This window comes from Colletotrichum jinshuiense, chromosome 14 (genome assembly GCF_051148585.1).
Source record: "Colletotrichum jinshuiense chromosome 14, complete sequence".
In the NCBI taxonomy this organism is placed as follows: domain Eukaryota; kingdom Fungi; phylum Ascomycota; class Sordariomycetes; order Glomerellales; family Glomerellaceae; genus Colletotrichum; species Colletotrichum jinshuiense.
This window is the reverse complement of record NC_139307.1, coordinates 26,221-47,100: the sequence shown is the minus strand read 5'-3', so window position 1 is coordinate 47,100 and position 20,880 is coordinate 26,221. Positions and strand designations below refer to the sequence as shown.

Sequence of the window (20,880 nt, the reverse complement as noted above, 5' to 3'; positions counted from 1 at the left end):
TCGCTGTCACGCAGCGACATACCTGGGAACTGGTTTAGACAGTCTACGGAATGGGGCCAACGAGACCGGAAATGGCATCCGTCCTCTACCGACAGGCACACGAAGGTGACGATGGGTATCTTCTCCGAAGGTACAGCGTTTTGACCGGTGAAATTCATCCTAGATCGACAAGACGCCAACTTGTATTGAGAAGCGTGCATCGGGGTGCCATCCCGGTCGCATCCTTGAAACCATTTCGTCAGTTGCGTTTAATGTCTGCATAGACGTCCTGCTGTCGATTTGGCTTAAGCGATCCCAGACAGCCAAGGATGGGACTGTTGGACCAAGGGAGGCTATTTCGTGTCAACAATTGCCACCCCGGAATCTCAGGGCTAGATTCAGGTGCTGGTTCTCTGCCTGGATGTCCGATCGTGTAAGATGCGACTATCGCAAGCTAGCTGCGGCAGAATGGTGGGGAAACCAACGGAGATGAACTAACAAACGAGTGTTGGAACTTTCTCCAGGATTAATTAGAGAGGGCCAAAGACTGGAGATGTACTCCACGCACCAGGGGACAGACAGTCAGCGCATCTCTTCAAGGTCCTAGAGAGCAACCAACAACGTGCCAATGCACCATGTGCGTTGATGCATACGAGATTGGCTACTACTATAGGTGTGCACACCATATCAACGAACAAGGGTGAGAATCCCTGGTTGTGAGCCGCCTTCCCTGGCGTCCACAGATGTTTGCCTGTCGGGGCCCTCCTTCTACTTTTGGTCGAATTTGTGCAGATCTATAATACCAAGCCAAGATGCGCTTGATCACATCCCTCAATTTCCAGAGTCCGTTTATCTCATGACGACGCAGCAACTTATGAATGGACCTAAAGTTTGCTGAAGTTATTCAGAGGTTAGTCCAGAAGAGGGTCACAGATCCTCTGGCGTTTGTTTCTTCATGCTAGCCAATGGAGGCGCAATGACTGTAGAATCAACCGTGGGACGCTCCATGAACGGAATTAAGCCGGTAATTACTAAGAATTAAGCTCAATACACGCTAGCAGTGGCAATCACAGGTTAGTCTTATTTCCAGACCATGACCAGTGAGGACATATCGACCCCAGGGATTGCAGATAAAGTACGGTCCAACAACACCGACGGACTATTTACTCCGCATCCGAGCTAATTAGTGGCCAAAACGTGGAAGGAAATGCCAAGATCACGTCTGAAAAAGCCAGTTGCAAAGGCAAACCTGGACACTTGCGTGCTTGTCTGCGGCGGATGCGTCCCTTCGAAGCGGAGAAGGCGTTACCTAGATGAGTTACGCACCTTGATGTGTGTTGGTGACTGTTGGACAAAAGTTCCAGGTAGCAATTTCAGGGTGGGGTAATACCCCAGGAGAGATACCGCCGCGTTCTACACTAGGGGCGGCCGGTCCCGAGAGTCTGGTAACTAGTGTGACTCGGCGCGCTAGTGTTCCCACTCTTTGGTGGATCAGTTCAACAGTGTCACGCCAGACAGTTGGTTCAAAGTGGTCGGTGATTGCACCCAAGAAGAATGTTTGATTGCGGTAAGTAGTGTATGCTTGAAGAGAGAAAAGCGGCGAAAGATTCGCTTTGGCCATTCTGTGCCATTCTGTGCCATCCTTGTCCGTACCGCACCTTGGCTTCCTAACGCGGCGCAGAATAATGCTGCACCAAACCCCCACAAGAAGTCACTACCTACCCGTCGTTGTTTTTTACTATACTAAGTAAGCCACATCCAGGCGAGATCACCCGGCATCATCTGTGCGCGATAAAATATTAACGAATCGGAACATCATTGAAGCCTCCGCGCTCTTGTGACCCCACTGACTGCACTCCACCTCACCTTCACTGTTACATCCGTGGTCCACCAGATCATATCCACTTCGAGGACTAAACGTATGTTATGGACCTTGAAACAAAGGTCGCAATCAGCTCTAGCATTGGTGGCAGGCCAAAAGTGGACCCAGCCGAGAGATACAAAGTAATTAATTAGCTACTTGCCAATGTTTGCTGGAAATGCAGTCCCGCAATGAATTAGGCCACTTTTGCGTGGCGCATAATGTAAACCTGCAGCATTCGATGCCTGTCGCTCTAATTGAACCGGTGATGACTCTGTTGCCTCGTCTCTGCAGGGCTTGCACGCTGGCATATAGTTGTCGGATCTCTCGTTGGCCTGACTGCTGCCGCGGGTTGCATATCGCTAATACTACCGCTTTGTTGCGGGTGAACACGTGGATAGCCCTGTAATCGAGTCTCTCTGGGAGAGACTTGACCGCTTCCGCCAGTGCCGCTAGCTCTGCTACATACGGGTTCTGGTCCGTTCTCTGACCGAATGTGCACGAGGCCGTCATGACGCCGCCGCCCCCTCTGAAGGACGCGGGCAGCGTCGTCGCTGTTCCAAAGCCCACAACCCCGTTTCTTGCCGAGCTTCCTGTCGCAATCCTCACTGCCCATCCAGACCTAATTGCCTCAGAGGCCTTGACCACGTCGTCGTCGACTACTATGTCCATACGACCTTCCCATGGAGCGATCGGGTACTCTTCAATAGTCTCCAGCTTGTCAAGGGGTAGGTCGCGGTAGGCATTCGCCATTAACTGGAAGGGCGATGGAAACTGTCCAAAGGTCACCGCCCGCGGACGTCGAAGCGGATGAGTCTTAGGAAGGCTTCGCGTCCGTACCCAGAATGTGGTTGATTTTCTATCGTATCTCTCTTGGGCCGATTGTATGCTTGCCTCCGCTTCAGCGACCATCGTGGCCACTGTGTTTAAAGGTTCCCACGATCGCTTGGTCGCGCCAATCCTCTGCACTCGGTTGATCGCCCTCATCTACGCTGCTCGGAATCTATATCTCCAGACATTCGACGCGTAATCCATTGTCGGCGCCACGGCTGCCACAAAAGCTGTCTAGCCGTCGCTGGAGACAGGCCTTTGAGCCGTCTGAGCCCCAGTACAGCCTCCAACCCCTTTGTCGCTGCGTCTTCAATTGCGTGTGAAATGGATGATGGCCGTCTTGTCGATTCCGAATGTTGCGCCGCTTCGTCGTTCCCAGTCGAGGGCTTGGTCGATAATGTTCTGATTCCTTGACGGTTTGCTTCTCGCGATCGACCAGCGACCCACACCGTGTAGTCGTCAACGAAGGCGAGCGCGCCCCTATTCTCGTCGATCTGGTTCTATACGAGGTCGGCGTTAGAGAAGAGGAAGAGTACAGGTGATAGTGGCGATCCCCGAGGTAGCCCCGCTTGTGGTAGTGGATGAGCCTTAGACTCGTGACCGTTGACCAAAATGCTCGCCGTTCGATGGGAGCAGAAGGCATCAACCCCTCTCACCAGTTTCTCAGGGATACCCAGTGCCTTGAATCTTTGAAGTAGCCACTCCATGTACACCCCGTTGTACGCACCTTTGGCATCGAAGCTGACAAGACTGACAACCTTTCTCTTTCTCCACGCCCTGTAGATTACAAACCCCTCCCCCCATTCTCCTTAGTTTAGCATCATACAGTATGTGACGAGAGAGCTCACAGCGGGCATAAGAGATTTGTAGGGAAAAGTGTCTTGTATTCTCTGTAAGTGAAAGAAACGACAAAGTGCTTGTATAAGTAGGGATCCTGTGACCTAGTCATGTGCAGGCGCTCGGGACATGTGCGCTGCCAAGTGCTGCAGCCAAAGAAAGGCTTGGCAGAATGAGGCTATCGTAACACAGTAGATTAAAAAGGATGAAATAAATTACTTAGGCTTAAACCCATTTTCAACTTTCAATGACCTCTACACGCCCGTGATTGAATCACCCGTTATGTTCTCTTGGCCTTCGCCCAGGCAACCTCTGGTTAGGCTCCACTCGACCCTGCCTTGAGACTATCATGCTGCACAAAATCTTCCTCTCAGTCTTGACGATTCGATCCAGGGTTTCTGAAACATGAATGACACGCAGTGCAGTCTTGTGGAAATGGCGGTAGTCTGGTGTCGGTTTCAACAGGGATTTGCCTAATGTGTTCATCTCGTCCCTCTCCAGCTAAATTTGTTCTGACTATGTCGCGCACCGCCCATACAGCGGCATATTGCAGAATGTCTACCTTCTCTAGGAGTTAGATCTAAATACAACATGGATTAATGAAGCCTCCGTTGGGTGGCATTTCGGGTTGCTTCTGGGGTTGATTCCGGGGTGCACTCCCGCAACTTTAACCCAGGAGCACCGGGTCCCATTTCCGTCGGTGTACATCGCGGATCTCGCGACCATGCTCACCGGAACAAGGTCACACTCACCGGGCGGAACAGAACACTCGACTACCGTAGATCGCCCAAGTCCAGACTTCCGTTTAGTCCGTGTTCTTCCGCCCAACACCACCACGCCTCCGGTTCCTTTCGGTGCACCCCAACATCCACATCCCCAAATACAGGACCTCAAGTCATCCACGCACAGGTTTTGCTTCTTAAACACATCTCCTCTCCATCCTGTCCCGACAATAGCGGACGTATTATCACACCTCAGCAACCCTTAACAGTGCGGCGTCAGATGCTGCCTCTTGTGGATACAACGTTCTGGCGTACAGTCAACAGTATACACAGCAGAAAGGTCCTTTAGAAGAGCCACTACTACTACACAGCTGCGTATAGAGGTAACAGAAGCATCAGAATCACTAGAAGACATCAAATGATTGAGATGGCAGATTGGGAAGGCCTTGTCTTTCTCATTTGTTCCATGGCTACGACACCGTGCAATCTGATCGAGTCCATTCTCTTCTTGACTGCAGCTCTCCCTGCGCCTGGTCGTCAGTAGCCGCCGATGAAAGCTCGATGGTGGCAATGAAGCATCTCGTATGTACCAACACACCGGCGGCATCTTGCCCTCTTAATCCTCTTTGACATCAGCATCAAGCAGCGCAATATCTCTGCAACCCCAATCGCGCCAGTACTCCGCTATCATGATTGAGTTTTAGAAACCTGTAGACCTTTCCGTTATTTCTGTTCTGTCTATACTACCCTCCTAAGAAAGGCGCCGCCGCAGCCCTCAATGATGAGAGCGGTCAGAGCGGGAGGAATGGCTGCGCGGAGTTGGACAGGATCGACAACGCGCGCCCAGGTCACTTCCCAGTCGCAGTATGTCGTTGCAAGTTGCTGCTTCTGTTGGGCGGCCGAGCCAATTCTGTGTTCCCAATTCGTCGCGAAAGCGGCGAGTGAAGATCTCTAGGCCTCCATGGGGCCGCAATGTCGAAATGCTGTGTCGCGATGAGCAGTAGTGGGTGCGAGTGGGATTAGGTAGGATATGCGTTGACGAAGATGATGGGGGAGGAGGGAACTCGGTGATTGTTCGAGCTGAAGAAAAGAAGATGGAAGAGGGGAAAGGATGAATGTTTCGAGTAGTGTAATAGTAGATAATAGGTATATTATAGGATAAAGACTAATTCTTAGTTCTTTTATAACTAAGCGATATAGGCTTCCCTTGGTTTTATAATGGATTACCCTATACTTCTAAAGCCTGTACTATCTACAGGTGTAGACAGCTGCATGACACTAACGGATGACAGCGATTCGCCATAGCCTCGCTAGTATCCTATAACATAGACAGCTAGGCCTATTATATTAGTTGCTATAATAACTCCCAACATTCACAAATACTAAGAGTTCTATTAATTACAGTATCTTAGTAGAAATCCAGTTTTAGATTAGAGTATCTAGTTATTACTCATATAGCCTACCCCTACGTACTCCTTCTCCCATCTCAGCTGGTGCGAACGCTATCCGCCCAATACGGCCTTTAGCCTTGATATCAAGCAATCTAACTTTCATATGACCAAGACGCCGTGAGGTCTCCTCTCCGGTCTCTGTGCTGTTACCAGTAGGTCCTACGTAGGTAAAGTAGGGAGAGTCCCTAGCCAGACTACCTACGTAACCTAGTACCTGTGGTGCGATACTATTGTAGCGTAAGAAAAGACCAACAAGTGCGGCTAGGAGCATGATGCTGGTGGATATAAAGTAAATAGCGATCCAGGGTTTGTCGAGAGCGTAAACAGCGACAAGTGGCTTAGTCATGACTGAGGTAACGTTCATGAGCTCCGACTTGTATCTCACTTCGGCACCGAATATCGCCATAGGATCATTAACGGAGTCCATAAAGGTGTTTAAAAGCAAGCCCAGTCGATCAGCAAACAGATTAATAGGGACCGTACACACTGCAATCCTAAGTTCAGACGTGTTGCCCAAGGTAAACATTGGATTCTCAATAAACCTCTCAGTGAAAGTTGCGGTTTTGTCGTTAATTTCGGTGCCCACCTTGGTAAAGCGATCTAAAGTAATGTTACCTATCACGCCGAACTGTTGATTGAATATTGTGTCGCTAGGTGGAAGCGGTGGCCGTGGCATCTTCCTTATCCGATTAACACCACATTGGGACTTGGCAGCTGCGCCACGGGACTCGCAGAAAACCCCAGCATCGACGTAGACTGTTTTGACCGAGCACGAGGTCACGCATTGTCCGCAAGGTGTTCCGCCAATTGTCCCGACAAAGATCCTGGAATGCGCGTCGTTATCGGGTTCTGGTCCATAGGTGGTACCGAAGTCCATGGCGAAAAAATCGTATAAAGAAGGGTTTTCACATTTAAGCCCCCCAGATCGCTCATTTCGAAAAAAATGAAAAGAAGCATTGTTGTATGGCGGGTTGTCAAGACTTTTGTTGTATCTAGTAGTAAACGACTTGTAATTTGTTGAGAACCATTCGACCATAGGCTAGTACTATGTAAGCTTTAAAACGAGGCATATAAGGAACTTGTCTAAACCGTAGTTATTTCTAACTTACCTCCGTATTGTCATGATACCTATTTTGACATAACCACTGAGAGCACTTCGGTCTATCTGTCAACACTTAAACAAAGGGGGTGTTAGAAGGTTTGACATACATTGGAAACCTCGGTATAGCTGGCCCCCATAACGAGTGTTGCGTTTCCAACGAATTCTGAGTCCAGTCCATATAAGCGCTTTCCGATTAAACTGCTGTATTCTTGTACGCTTTGATTCCATGGCACAGTGAGCCATTGCTCTGGATCTAAAGGGTCATAACCAGGTGTATGCCTAAGGCTGGGAATCCTTGGGCTTCCCCACAGATCCGTTGCTGCTTGTATAGCCGCCGCTTCTGGCCCACCGAGTCTTGCAATCAGATCGTTAAACCCGGGGCATGTGCCGTTGCAATACTGAGTAGCGGATGGTTGAGCGATAAGAACACTAGAGAATGCAGTCCTAGCAGAAGCCCCTAGGTACTTCCAAACTGATGCCCCAGTGTTGGCATTATCGTTGGAAGGACGGATAGTGTAGTTTCTGTGACTGATTGGTCTACTTTCAACTGTTGATTGATCTTGGAGATATACACTCCTGAGAGACGACTGGGAGCCGAGTGGGTTAAAAGCCCAAACGAGTAACAAGAACAATGTCCAGATGTTGAAAACGGAGAGGGCGTATGCCGATAGTACCGTATTGGCCATCGTAAGCGACCCTAGCAACTGCTCTAGCGACTAACTCTATATTAGAATATCCACTAATAAATATAGATTATAAACATACTCTTAGAGTTACTCCCCTTTCAGCTCGCCAATTAGCACAAGATTTTATGGCATTACCTACTACACCCGAGAAGACAACAGGCCAGACTGAAGGCGCTAGCTGTATAGCCTTCACAACGCTTTTCGACCATAGTGATTCCTTTTGACCTTCTAGACGAACGATAAGTATACCTAGGACTATTTTGAGATCATTTTAAATATTAGTATGATGTAACAACCGCTGGATGGTGGAGGTTTAGTAGGCACACGGACCTATGAAACAGATAGAGACGATGATACTTAGAACATGGCCTAAAAATTGGTACCACGGTAGACCATCCCACCGAACAAGCGGCAAAAAATGAGAATGTCCTGCTTGTGGTGGAATTGTAGGCGATTTCACTTTCCGGCTGGGTGTTCCGCCTTCGGTTAACTCGTTATAGGCTCCTATATTGTTTATTGCAGCTGATTGTTCAGATTGCATCCTGAGAAGGCTATCTGAGCTGAGGTCGTAGCCGGTTACGTCTTGATACGTGGAGCCTTGTCTAGAACCTTGAAATGTTTCCAGGATCTCCTCATCTGTAGAGCAGGAGCTTGTTTGCTGGGGAGGAAGATTAAGTGGAAGAAGATTATATGTTTGTGCCATGTCGGATGCCATACTTATTTACTTTGCTCTATGCAAGCAGTCGATGTTGAGAAATGTAGGATAGACTTAGATTAAAAGGGAAGGGAAAGCTTTAAAGCTATCGCTGAGCTTGCTCTGCCGTGATTATATTTGTCCCAGCCTGATAAGCCCGCTGGCCGGGTCGCATTCAGGCTCTTACGACCGTATGTCTAATTGGTTTAGAGAAAAGGACTTTGCATGTACAAATAGACACGAATATGTCAAATTCAAGGTTGTGCTTACTATAACTATACGTCTTATTGGTCTAAAATAAAAGGACTTCACATACGAAACTTGGCGGCTCGTCTTATGACTATTCCTGCAACCAATTAAATGGGAAGTATGTGATCCATAACATTGCCAGCTGGCCCCCATCTTCATGCATAGTGGTGTTAGCGCTGACTTGGCTAAAACTAGACATATCAAACTAGGTACTCTTTTTAAAGCAACAGAAAGATAAGAGGGTGGCTTAGAGCTACACAGCCATGCCGGAACCTAGTTAGTTAATGTCAGGCTGCGCTAGGGCGGTACGGCACCTATTGCTAAACATTAGACCATTCTGTGCATTCCATCAGGTGCAGGATGATTTCATTGTTACTAAAGCCTAAAGTATATATCTTTATCTTAAAAACGCTAATAAACAAGTATTTAATTGTATAAAAGTTTCCAGCTCTTTTGAAAGTAATAAATTTCTAACAAATCGTGTAGGAATTGTCAGAAGCAAGCGCACCTCGTCCCGAACCAACGAGTAAAGGGTCTTGCACTTGGAGGGATAAGAACATTCCTCCTTGACTTTTCATTGTTTGCACGGTACTCTCATTCTTTATTCCCCATTCTTTTCCATCTAATTAATACTTCGTCATCTACTAATCTACTACAGCCAAGGTGATTTGCAAACGTACGTCATATTTTCACATTAAACATACACCTCATGCTCCTAGCTATAGGCTACAACCCAGCATATTTACGTCGACCGCCTTGAAAAATGCCTAGAAAGAAGCTACTAGTGCCTGCCATGCAGCCACGGAGGCCACCCTAGAGAACGGGCGTAATCCGCCTTGTGGTATATCCTTTAGGCTTACTCGTCACCTTCTCTATGTTCGTTTGACAACATTCCACACGACAACTCCAACATGCATGAAGACCAGCATGACGGACCAGCAAAAGGGGGGCTTGCGCCTTAATCGTGGCTCTCTATCCCCGTCACCCGCCTAGTCTACTGAGCCCCAACCGCCTCCTGGCGCCGTCGGCATCGACAGCCCTCCAGCCTAGGATCGGCTGCCGCCCCGTTTCGTTATGCCTGCAGACCCCGACGCGCGGCTAATCTCAAATGGCGTAAATCCGGCTGTATAAATCGACCCCAAGAGCCTCCGGGGCCGGCAACCACCGCACCTGCACCCGCACCCGCACCCGCAGCGGTGGCGAGGGCGAGGGCGGCGGTTTAGGCCCCACAGCTTTAACGAGATCCGTGCCGCCGCGGTTTACTGGCACAACTCTCCGTTCGCACTCGTGCTCGCATTTACGTCGGCGTCGGTCACACCTGTGGTTCCTGCGCCCGTGATGAAGGAGGGCGACCGTCTGTACCACTCCTAGTGGTAGTGGCAGAGTACGCTGTGCGCCACACTTTACACCATTTTGGTGCTCTATGGCATCGTCATAATTACTCATGACGTTGAATATCAGCACTGAGACACCCCAGGGGCACCTGGGTCGGCAGAGTGGTAGGGGTGGCGCAACCCCACTGTGATGAACTTTACCTTGGAGCGCCCCCATGATCAGTTGGAGAACACACTGCGCAGCTGTCGGTTGAGACCTCTGCCTATCTATCAGACGCGCACCGCATTCGCTAAGCTCTACGCAATGGATCGGACACTACAGATCCCGATAAAGCCGCCGAATTGCTACGCAAAGCTTCAAAGGAGTTAACGGACAGCCACTCGCACATTGGGCACGTTTTGAGTGGTTACAAGGCTATTACGGATACTGGATTTGTCACCAAAGGCAAAGTATATGGCCTAGAGTCGGATAAGTTGATGAAAGCTGTGGAGTAAGTTATAATGGTCACCCCTGAGGACCATCCCTGTCAAGATCCCAGAATCGTTACTTTAAACAATTATCTGGGCGGTCGATTTGAATGGCACTACTATGCTCGTGATTTAACCTGCGTCATTCAAATGGTCGAGCTACAGCTGGAAGTTGTGCTGGCAGGGGGCGCCTATTTGTGGAATGTTCTGGGATACTGGCTCATGTGACGATTCGACCGTACTCAGGACTTGAAAATTTCGTATATCGCCGTGCAGACGGGAGAGACAGTTTTCCGAAAGACGCATGAAAATGATCGCGTAAAGGCAGTCAGGCAGCACAACTTAGCTGCCTGACTAGCAAAACAGTCTAGCATAACGGCAGGCCTACAGAGTGGAGACATTTCGAGATTCGAGAATCTGAGGATCATAGCCCTGTATCATTCTGCTGCGGATGCCCTCGCAGTTCTCGGCGCAGATTGACCAATATTATTAGCCGCGTTAGCAGTTGGCTGATGCCTACGCTGCTCGCTTCGAGTTCGGAGAGCATAAAAGGGAGGATATCAACAAAGCTGTCGAATACATACAACAAGCGACGCAAAAATCCTCTGAATCTCGCCATAAACAAACTAAAAGTCTACACTATGTTAGTAACATATAGCATTATTAAATAGGTAAGTAATAGTAAGATATATAAGAATAACTCTAAGGTAATATATTACTCAAGTTTTCTTTTTTTTCTGTGTGAAAACGTAGCGAAAGTATATCAGCAGGTCCTCAATCTTACATGCCTTCCTTGCAAATTTAGTTACTGTTAGAGTCCACCCTGGGTCAGTTAATAAAATATTCCTTAGAGCTAGCCCCTCTCGTTTCAGCAATGTAGCACGGCCTGGGATTGAGTCCCATTTCTGCTGTGCCTCCCTATTGTTGTCCTTGGCTGTCCCTAGTGCCTGGATGTCGAGGTCGACTGCAATATTCATGTCATTGGTCGTGACAGCAATAGTGAAGGACTCGATGCGGATGTCACTGGGCCTCGCCCAATAGGGCAGCCGGGTCGCCAGAGCGCCGAGGTCAAGCGACGCGGTGCGTGCAACGGCCGTCTGTGACAAGACGGACTGGAATGCCGCCCACTCGGAAGCCAGATCATTTCGAGCCTCGAGGAAGCCCCAGAATCAGTCACGCGTCCCAAGGCCCTCGGCACGAGTCTGGAGGGTCGAGACGGCGCCCGACGCTGCCCGCTTAAGAAGAGGGCCACCGTCGACTGCTGTATACCGCAGATGCAGTATGACATCGGATATGGTGCTATAGTCGAACGTTCGGACCGCAGAGGGAGGCAGTTCCAGCCGCCAGGAACTGACGGCGCCGGCGCCCTCAAAGGGCCCGTAGCGTCCATCGTTGGAGTTTGTTCCAAACGCCATATTGAAAGTGCCCGTATACTGCAAGCCCGAGGATGTGGCGACAGCAGCGATTGGAACGACATCAGTCCGGAATGAACCGTCCGAGATGCTTGCAGTCAGGTAGTTGTCAGCCGTTGATGCCGCTGCCGAGACGCGATAGCTGTGCTGCGTAAGAGATAGCGTGGCCGCAAGTGTCGCATGGGGGCCCATGATGCACGGCACGGAAATAGCAACTGATTGCAGGCGCCGCATATGGTGGCCGGGGAAGTCAAGGTCGAAGAGCATCTCGGGGATAGAGAAAATGGCAGTGCCGGTATCACGGAGCGCCATTAACGCCTGCGGGTCGAGCTGGCGCAACGAGATGTTCTTGGATAATTCGAAATCATGGGCGGGAGTGTGAAGGAACGCGGCCTCCATGCGACGCAAGTCAAGCGACAGTTGCTGCGCCGCGAGAAGGCCGTCGCGGTTTGAGTCCCAGTAGCCGCCAGCACGCAAAAACTGCACGGGAGTTCGGGCGCCGCGCTCGAAGCGGAAAGCCCGCTCAGCGCGGCGACACATGTCGGCGGCGAGGCCATAGAGCTCAAAGTGTAGCGCGCGCAACTGTCCCTCGAGCCAGGCGTAGAGGCGGCTGTTGGTGTACTTGGAGCGGTACCAAGCCTCGGTCTCTGCAGCGTTGGTCATCTCGGCGCGCTGAATGTTGAGCTCGCGGGCGTTGAGAGCCAACCGCACTCGCTGGACCTCGATCTGCTTGTCAATGTGCTTGATTTCGCGGCCTTTGGCGTTGGCCTGCATGCGGCGCTCTTGGAGCTGCCGGGTCAGAGTACCCACACGCGCAAAGGCAGTGGATGCGTCCAAGGCGATCAAGCTGCCAATCTTCAGGCCGCCCATGATGCCCTTTGTCAAGCGGGCTGCATTGGTGGCGTCGGCCTTGATCGTGACGCCACAGCCCAGCGGCTGCGCATTGCTTGTGACTTCGGGAATAGCACGCAGCACGCCGACAGTCATTTCCATGCCAGCCGCAGCCGCTTTCAGGCCCGTAGCTACGGCCGCCGAGATGATATCACCCTCCTCATACGGACTCATGCGGAGGTCGTCAGAGGTCGGCGTGGAGATGACCTGCGCGATATCCTCCCAGCCCTTGGACTCCTGGTCGGGCAAACGGTCAAGTGGATCGCCTGTCAGACGCAGGAGATACTGCAAATATGCAACAGCAGCGTCACAACTCTGCTGGAGGGCCTCAATGGCCTTGGTGATCTCATACCGCTGGAGGGCCTTGACGTTGATCATCATCTTCTGCCGGGTTGTGTCTTGGTGGGCTTTGAGCGGCGCGAGCGTTTCTCCATCCTGCTTCTCGCGGGCCGTGAGAAACTGCTCGCCCATGGACCGGACCTCATTACACAGCTCTAAGGCCTTGCCGAGAAGCACCGAGAACCGCTGGTAGGGCATCGGACAATCGACGTCGTTGACGAGAGAGGCAAGGCCGTTGACAGCCCCGGCACCGCCGGAAAGCGCATTCATGACCGCAGCCGGGTCGATAGTCGGCTCGGACATGCTGTAGATGATGGGTCGGCCGCTGATGTCGAGGTTGTTGCGCGCCCTGAACAGACGGTCGACGACAAGCGTTCTCAAGCTGGCGTACTTTGGGCTGAGCGGGAGGCTGAAGTACGTGGTGCTCAGAATGCAAAGCAGCGCGGACCGCTGACGCGAATCATCGGGGGCACGCTCACTCCCACGTCTCTCAACCTCGCAGATGAAAGGGAAGGCTAGTTCGAGATTCATGGCGACACCTGGATCGCCGACTGTCTTGAAGTTACGTGTGATGGCCTTGGCGAGACGCGGGACGGCTGGCGGGTCGGGGCCCAGCACATGTGCTGCCTCGACGTAGCGTTGGATGGCCAGTGGGAGCATCTCCATGCTTCCCTGGCGGAAGCTGACGTCTCCAGCAGCAATGAGGATCTCGATGTACTTCATCACGATCCACTTCATGTAGGCTTGAGGACGGCCACGGGCAGTGGAGTGGGCCGTCCACGGATTGCTGCGTCGCTCCGTCACGGCAATTTCGAGGGTCGAGTCGTCGGGCCAGCCGGTGAACTTGTCAAACATCTGCGATTTGTCGGCGGCGAGATCGCGGAATGGCGGAAACTGCCAACACGCTACGGTTTTCTCGGCGGTCGTCTGGGCCGTAGCGGGCGGCATGGTTGTGGGGTCAAAGACGAGCCTTGCTGCGCGGAGGGCTAGGTCAAACTGTTGCGTAGCATGGAAGCGGTCGACGGCTAAGAGGACAGCATGATGACCGAGCTCCCAGTTATACAGCGCATACGACGTGGCAAGTTCATGATAATTGGAGACGCCCCTGGCAACCACCGCCTTACCCCAGTCTGCGTTGTCGACGAGACTCACGGAGAGCGTTCTGAACAGCGTGTCGACACTGGTACCATCTTCGCGCTGGCAGACAGCTTCCCTGAGGCTGCGGGCAGACGAGTGCTCCATCACTTGGTTTGATGCACTCTTCCAGAGATTACTCGAGCCGACGGTTAAATCCAGAGTGGTCACGTCACGAGGGAACATAAAGATGGATCGACCATGAGCTGCCGGACCCTCCCCTGTCTGCTCGTCCACTACAAGTCCGGTGGCGTAGCCGAGACCCCCTTCCGAAGACGAGAAGGAGAGCGTCCAGGTGAGGCTGCGGGTGTAACTGCGCTTCGGGATGGCGAGAAGGGGGCTGATGTTTTTGTCAGTAGTATATGAATAGAAGCTTGCATTTGGAGTAGCCAGTCTGTCATCGGTAGCAGTCTCTGGATCTGGAGACGCGGTCCATGACAGCTTGTGAAAATTCGCAGACACGGCGTTGCCGAGACATTCTTGTTGGTTCGACGTCTGTACGGCGATGATGCGCTCCCCGCTGACGGCAAAATTACCCACCGGCTGCAGGTTCTGAGTTTCACTGGTATCTTCCAGGGTTGCTGGTCGCTGGTATGCAACCTGGATGCTTACGTCCGCCCCCTTTGTTTCGGGCGCAAATATGAAGTGGGAAATCGAGGGCAGACCCCACCAGACGGACGAATCCGGCTTCTTCTCTTCCCTCTTCTCTGTCGCTTTGTCTTTCTTTTGTCTTCTATACTTGTCTCCAGCTCATTCGCGATGGGTGGCGGGGTCCATTCAACGATAAGTTGAGCTTGGGAAACGCGCTTGGGCGTCCACGCGCCATCGAAGAGCTCCATCCAGGCCATGCGGATCTCCCAGGTGCAGGGTCACGGGCCGGACGGCATCTTCTTGTCTACTATCTGTCGGAATGTTGGCGCATCCTCTTTTTTCTCTGCAGCCAAGAGAGGCTTTGTGATGATCTGTGGTAGATAAAGGAAGAGCCGACCGTTTCGCATGATGGGAAGAAGATAACTTCCGCTACCACAAGCCAAAGATCTACCGTCCCAGTCGGCTTCGTATGTCATGGCATCGGCTTCGATCTTGGTCCACGGCGACCACACAACACGCCCGCGGCCCGGCCGGCCAATGCACATGGTGCGGTGGTAGAAGGCGTAGGGTGCACTACGTGTACGCCCGAAGAAATGGTACGTCTCCGTCTTGGTCCCCTCTGGCGTGTCCTCGCGCAGATACGAGACAATGTCAAGCTCGGCGATTGGCTGCAGCGCCTGGACGTATTCCCGCATGGCCCGAGAAAACGTATTCCAGCTCAGATCCTTGGACAACAGCGTTGCCTCGAGGGCGTCGAACTGCGGCGTTTTGTCGTCGCGCAAGCTAGGCTCGATCCAGTTCTCGGGGTACAGGAATGCCTTGCGCGTCGCCTGCCAGATGTTGTGGCGGGACATCCACGCCCACTTGGTCTGGTCGATGTGGACTGTGGCGGCCCCCGGCTCGAGGCCTAACAGGCAGCGCTGGACAAACAGCTGGATGCTCGAGATGGCGGCCTTGATGCGCGTGATCTCGAGAGTGGCACCCATCTGCACGTCCAGCAGAAAAAGTCCAAACAAGCCATCGGCGTCGGCAATGCCCATATTACGTATGTACTGCTGTTGGAGAAGAAAGGCAACCAGTGCTGTGCGCTGTGCCTCTCGCATGTCACGAATGCACTGCTCCAAAGCAGGACCATCGCCAAGACAGGCCTGCAAGCCAGCGGCGGCCGTGGAGTTGTTGTCCTTCCCACTGCTGAGTCCGCCGCGCCCAGCCGGGGCGGGTACAGAGGCTGTTGCGATCTGGAAGAGAATGAGTAGTGGATGTGGCACTGCAGTGCCCTGCCTACGCTGGCTTGGAGTCCCAGCGATCCGCTGGGAGAGTTCTAGCACGGCTTGAAGGGACACCAGCTCATTGATGTTGCGAAACCGGCTTATGATATCCTCGGCCGGCATGCCGGGATACTTGAGGTCTATAGCTGTTGCGACCTGCGACTCGTTCCATCCGGTGGCTGTGGCAATACGGGAAGCGAGCGTCACCACCGTTTGCGTCCCCGTTGGGTTGCCTAGCCACGCAAGGAGATCGACAAGAGATCTATGGCTGCCCCCTTCCCCGGACGTACCGGGCAGCGAGTCTCGTAGCGACCGGTAGCTCTCGAGAATGCAAAGGCTTGTAAGTGACGGGGCATGTGGGTTGAGCTGGATGAGTGCTGAGGGTGACGTGGCGACGTATTTGAGCTCCTCGAGACTGAGTCCGAGCTTCTTGACCAGTCGCGCAGCTCTTGTCGCGGTGCCGAGTATGTCGGTGATGGCTGTCACCGTGTCGTGCGGGGTGAGTGTCTGCGATGTAAACTCCATGAGGCTGGACTGTTTTGTAGCCCAGTAAGCTCTGGATCCATTCAGGGGCACCAATGATGAGAGAACGTAGGGCTGGCCTGTGGTCATCATGACGGGGGTCGACTGCCAAGCGGTGCCGTCTGATGCCTTGCTCAGGGGAAGATCGATGCCGTTAATGGAAAACGGCGGGGCTGTATCTTCGGGACTCTTTTGGGCCTCTGCGTCTTTGTTAGAGACATGCTGAGGTATGTCGGCAGGATTGCTTTCTATCAAAATCACAAAAGTGTACGAATCTGTTGCGGTGGGGCAGAAGAAAGCGTCGGTGATATCGTTCTTAGTGTGCTGGGAAACTAGCAAATCCTCGAGAACGTCCAGTGCGCTCTGTTTCGTTTCTTTCTTTGCCTTGTCGTTGTTTTCCTTCTTTCTGTCATCTATTGGCTCTTTGTCCTCAGCTTGTGGCAGGAAATTTGCCATGGCAAGCATCGACAGCACTGGTGCCTCGAGCCCGCCGCCGACGGCAGTTCCGACAGTACGCACGATGGCATCGAGTAAGAACTGGGCTCGGAGCGTCGGGAGTGCGGCTTCCACAAAAACGGCCCGGCGCTTCCGCTGGGACAAGTCAATGAGGATTGCGAGTTTGGCCTCATTGTCGAGATGATCGATTTTCTCGTCTGTATTATCCTCGGTATCATCTTCATCACTGTCCGGGGTGTGATCACGGACATCTGCCACAAAAAGTGCTTTGGTAGTAAGCTTGTCATTAGACGAGATGCGATCAAAGAGGCGACTGGCTAGTGCGCCGTAAGCTTCCTGGGACCTGTTATCTAGATCAGTGACGATCTCAGTCAGCCCCTGAGGAGCTGCCTGGCTTGTCAGCAGCGTCTCCTTGATTTCGCTGGACAAGATGCCGGTGAGGGTGAGATTTGCTATACTCTCGTCTCTCAGCGGCGTTATAGACACCTGAATGTTTGGCGGAAGATCTTTGAGGCCGAGGATGAGTTTGCCATAGGTTGATTATGTCGAAGCCGTAATCGTTGTTTCTTGGGAGCCTGTGCCAGAAAGTCAGTAATCGTCCTCACGTGCAAGTCAGAGGAATAAACCGCGCTTCACTCCAACTTACCTTCAATGAATGCAGCTACTTTATGAGCTGTAGTCCCATCATACAACTGCCCGCACATGTCCACCACATCCTGGGCTCGAACAATCTTCTGTTGTACACGGGGGACCCAGAGTTTATCCAGCGCAACAATTTTAGCGCCCAACCCAACTGTGAGGGCTAGAATCTCACCTGCCGGACATTTTGCAGCAGCGATATCAACGTTATCATTTCTGAATGCCAAAGAGGCTACCACGTCAGCTGTAGACCAGCCACTGCCCTGGAGATACCGCCAGCGCTGGACAAAGTCTAAGGTTGTGCCGGTGTCCTGGAAGAGATCAGCCCCTGGCGGTAGCAGCCCCAAAATGCTTAGATACTCGGCTGGAGTTGCATGCAAAATGGTACACATGGTGCTGTGACGGTAGAGGCGTGCAAGTCCTTCCATTGTTAATCGCTCGGTGCCATCTTTTGCGAAGCCAGCCGCTTGCATCAAGCTGAGCCCCCGTCGCTAGTCTTCGTCTCTGCCTCCTGTCTCTGCTCCCTGTCTCCGTCCCTATCTGCGTCCCCTGTCTGCGTCCCTCCTATTCGCTATGCGGCTCTGCTCCTTGCCTCTGCCTGCTAGCACTGTTAATAGCTATAGCTCCTGTCTCTGGCTCCTGTCTGTATTTCTGACTCTCATTACTGGTCCCTATTCCCGTCCACATTTCTGTCTATCCCTGATCGCTATCTCTAGACACAACCACCTCTACTCATCGCCATCTCTGCTTCCCACTTCTCCTAACCACTTCTGCTCTGCAACACTATCCTCATTGTCAACTAGATCTCTACTTGCACCTTGACCAGCATCTAAAATAGCGTATTTACCAATTGAAAAATAAACAGCAAATAAGAGCAGAGACGACAACATAAGGATATTACACGAGTTTATAAGATCGGCCTTGTACACACTTCTCCTGAATTTAGAAATATCCCTCCAAAAATATCCAGGCTTAAACTCCTAATTGATGATGTCACTTTTCCCAGAGGTTAGGGGAACGGTATACCCCCCAAAATAAAGAATCGGGGAAAGCTTTTCACTCAGACAGAGAGGTTCGCAAAGTCATGTTAAGAACACCAGAGGGGTCATAAGACGGACGAAAGTCAAAGTAAGAAAAACCAAAAGGGAATCACCTTTTTCATAGCCCTCTCGCGTTTCAAACAAACGCCCCCACAAGAGTCACCAGAGCATCTACTAAGGAGGGTTTATTTAGCTGTAGCATTTACCAGCTGGACCATTTAGCCCAGCTGAACTGGTTGAAGGTGACTAAGTGAAAGTAGGCTAAGTACCTGGATAGGCTTAGTTGAAGACGCAGGCACTAGGTTCAGTTAGTTAAAAGTTAGGATGAAGCGGCAGTTCTTCTCAAAACCATGTTAACTGTTAGCAGATTTCCAACTACTTCAATCGGGCTTCAATAACTAACGCATGTTGCCCACGTTGCCGATGAGGGCTACAGCCAGCTTGAATTGCCTTGCATTTTAGAGAGAATGGTGCCCCTACTGCCCTTCCGACAACAGGCATGCTACCCTTGTCACCATACTTAAGAAGGCAGTTTGGGACAACATCACGATTCACAAACAAGGATCGCCTCGCAACAGAAGGCCCCTATAGAGCTGCAGCGCAACTCATTCATCAGTACCTAGATCTTCCGGTTCCCACAAGCATGAATAAACCCACAGCGGTCAAGATCATATACGCTCTAGACTACGTCGTCAACCATAATCCAGCCATCAAGCGGTACGTCATCTTCAGTGTTCTACACCTATAAGTAGTCAAGTGCTCAGCACTAACTTTTAAACAAATATTTAAAGAAGGTTGGGATCTTCCAGAAGGCTCATAAAGCCGGAGCTAGAATAAAGAAGGAGCACGCTGTCGTAAAGCGGTGGCTGTTCACTCTGTTCCTTCAACCTGGCGAGCCTAGTACCCGGGAGGAGTTTAACTGCAAGGTCGGTGGAGGTCTTCCAAGCTTGATCGGGTACCTCAAGTGGCAGAGATTCCGACGATTAAAAGAAATCGCAGGGAGGACGGGGAAGTTTAAATCAGAAAAGAATGAAGCGTAGCTTGTATTATATGTTGGAATTTAAAGGCAATCCGCCGTCCTTAGCACAGGTCTAAGCATGGCCCTAGCAGGCACCGCCACGGCAAATCGATGATCGTTAGGTATACATCCAAATTACCTCCTGCATGAACACGGTCATCTTCAAGACTTCTCCAAAACACCTACAATCCTGTCCAACGCCTCCTTACTCGCTTTCAACCCATACCTAAATGTCAACAGGAAACAATGCATCTGCCCATGCCATGATAGCCACTCGCCTATCACACCATGCTCTTTACACTTATTTCTAAATGCTACAGCTTCAGGCTCTAACACATCGTAAGAACCAGTCAAACCGTAAACCTTGACCCCTTAGCGAACAAGGTACGTGAGATCAGCCTAAATAGGGGATACGCAAGGATCCTCAAAGCTCCAATCCAATCGACCTGACGATGGCTTCTCGTGCGAACTGCTACCACCACTCACTGGTCCAGGGCACCACGTCTTCGCCGTATCGTGGATACACCCGTAGGTGTATATAGGATCAACCTTATCCGCCTTCTTGATCTCTTCCATCTCATGTCGTAGATCTATAGTTGGACTCATGGCGAGGATGGCGACCGGTGGCTTGGCAACTTCTCCCTCCTAGAACCTCAGCGTCCACGTCACCACGAAGAGAGCGATGTTCCCGCCTGAACTGTCGCCTGCCACGATGACCCTCTCCCCAGGCCTCGTCGACTCTATCAACAGCTTCTTGTAGACCCTCTCAATCTAAGGGAAGGCCACTAATACCGGATGCTTCGGCGCCAAGGGATATAAGATTATCGTGACCTTCGTGTCGGGTAAACGGCGGACTAGCTCGGCGCAGAAGGCCCAGTGGTGTTCGCTCGAGGGCATCTGCCATCCTTCGCCCCCAAAGTAAAGAATTCGCCGTTGATAGCCTGCCTCGGACCCTTCCTTTCTTTCTGCTGGATTCTTTGGTGTTACGTCGTAAGTCCAGACTCCTTCTACTTCGTTCTCCGTGACGTTACCATATTTTTACGCCCTCTTTGTGGCAGTCAATCGCGTCTTCTCATCTGATCCCTTCTTCGGCTTCATCAATCGGGGTTTGAGAGGCTTCAAGACTACCTGCACCACTCGCGTGAGGAAGTATCGCTCATTTCGTTCAGTCACGGTGAGGCTGAATACGCGGGTGTGATCAACTGCCCCACTGTAATCGGGGAATTGGTCGTCTAATGTTGAGGTCTCCATGATGATGTCTAAGGACTGTGGCATTAATCGGCAGCTCCGGTCGCAACTTAGCAAGGAGGTCCAAATTGATGCCGGAAATACGTAGGTTCAATAATCAGGAATGTT

At 51.6% G+C, this 20,880-nt stretch overlaps 1 protein-coding gene across 1 annotated transcript; it reads right to left on the bottom strand.

Moving 5' to 3' along the window:
* Positions 1–11,383: 11,383 nt before the first annotated feature.
* EsH8_XIV_000002 (uncharacterized protein) lies at positions 11,384–17,894 on the bottom strand (the record flags this gene model as incomplete). Its single annotated transcript, XM_083273863.1, has 3 exons — positions 11,384–14,697; positions 15,033–17,279; positions 17,642–17,894. 3 exons carry the CDS (start codon positions 17,892–17,894, stop codon positions 11,384–11,386), a joined length of 5,814 nt encoding a protein of 1,937 aa, XP_083120528.1.
* Between the last annotated feature and the right edge of the window lie 2,986 nt (positions 17,895–20,880).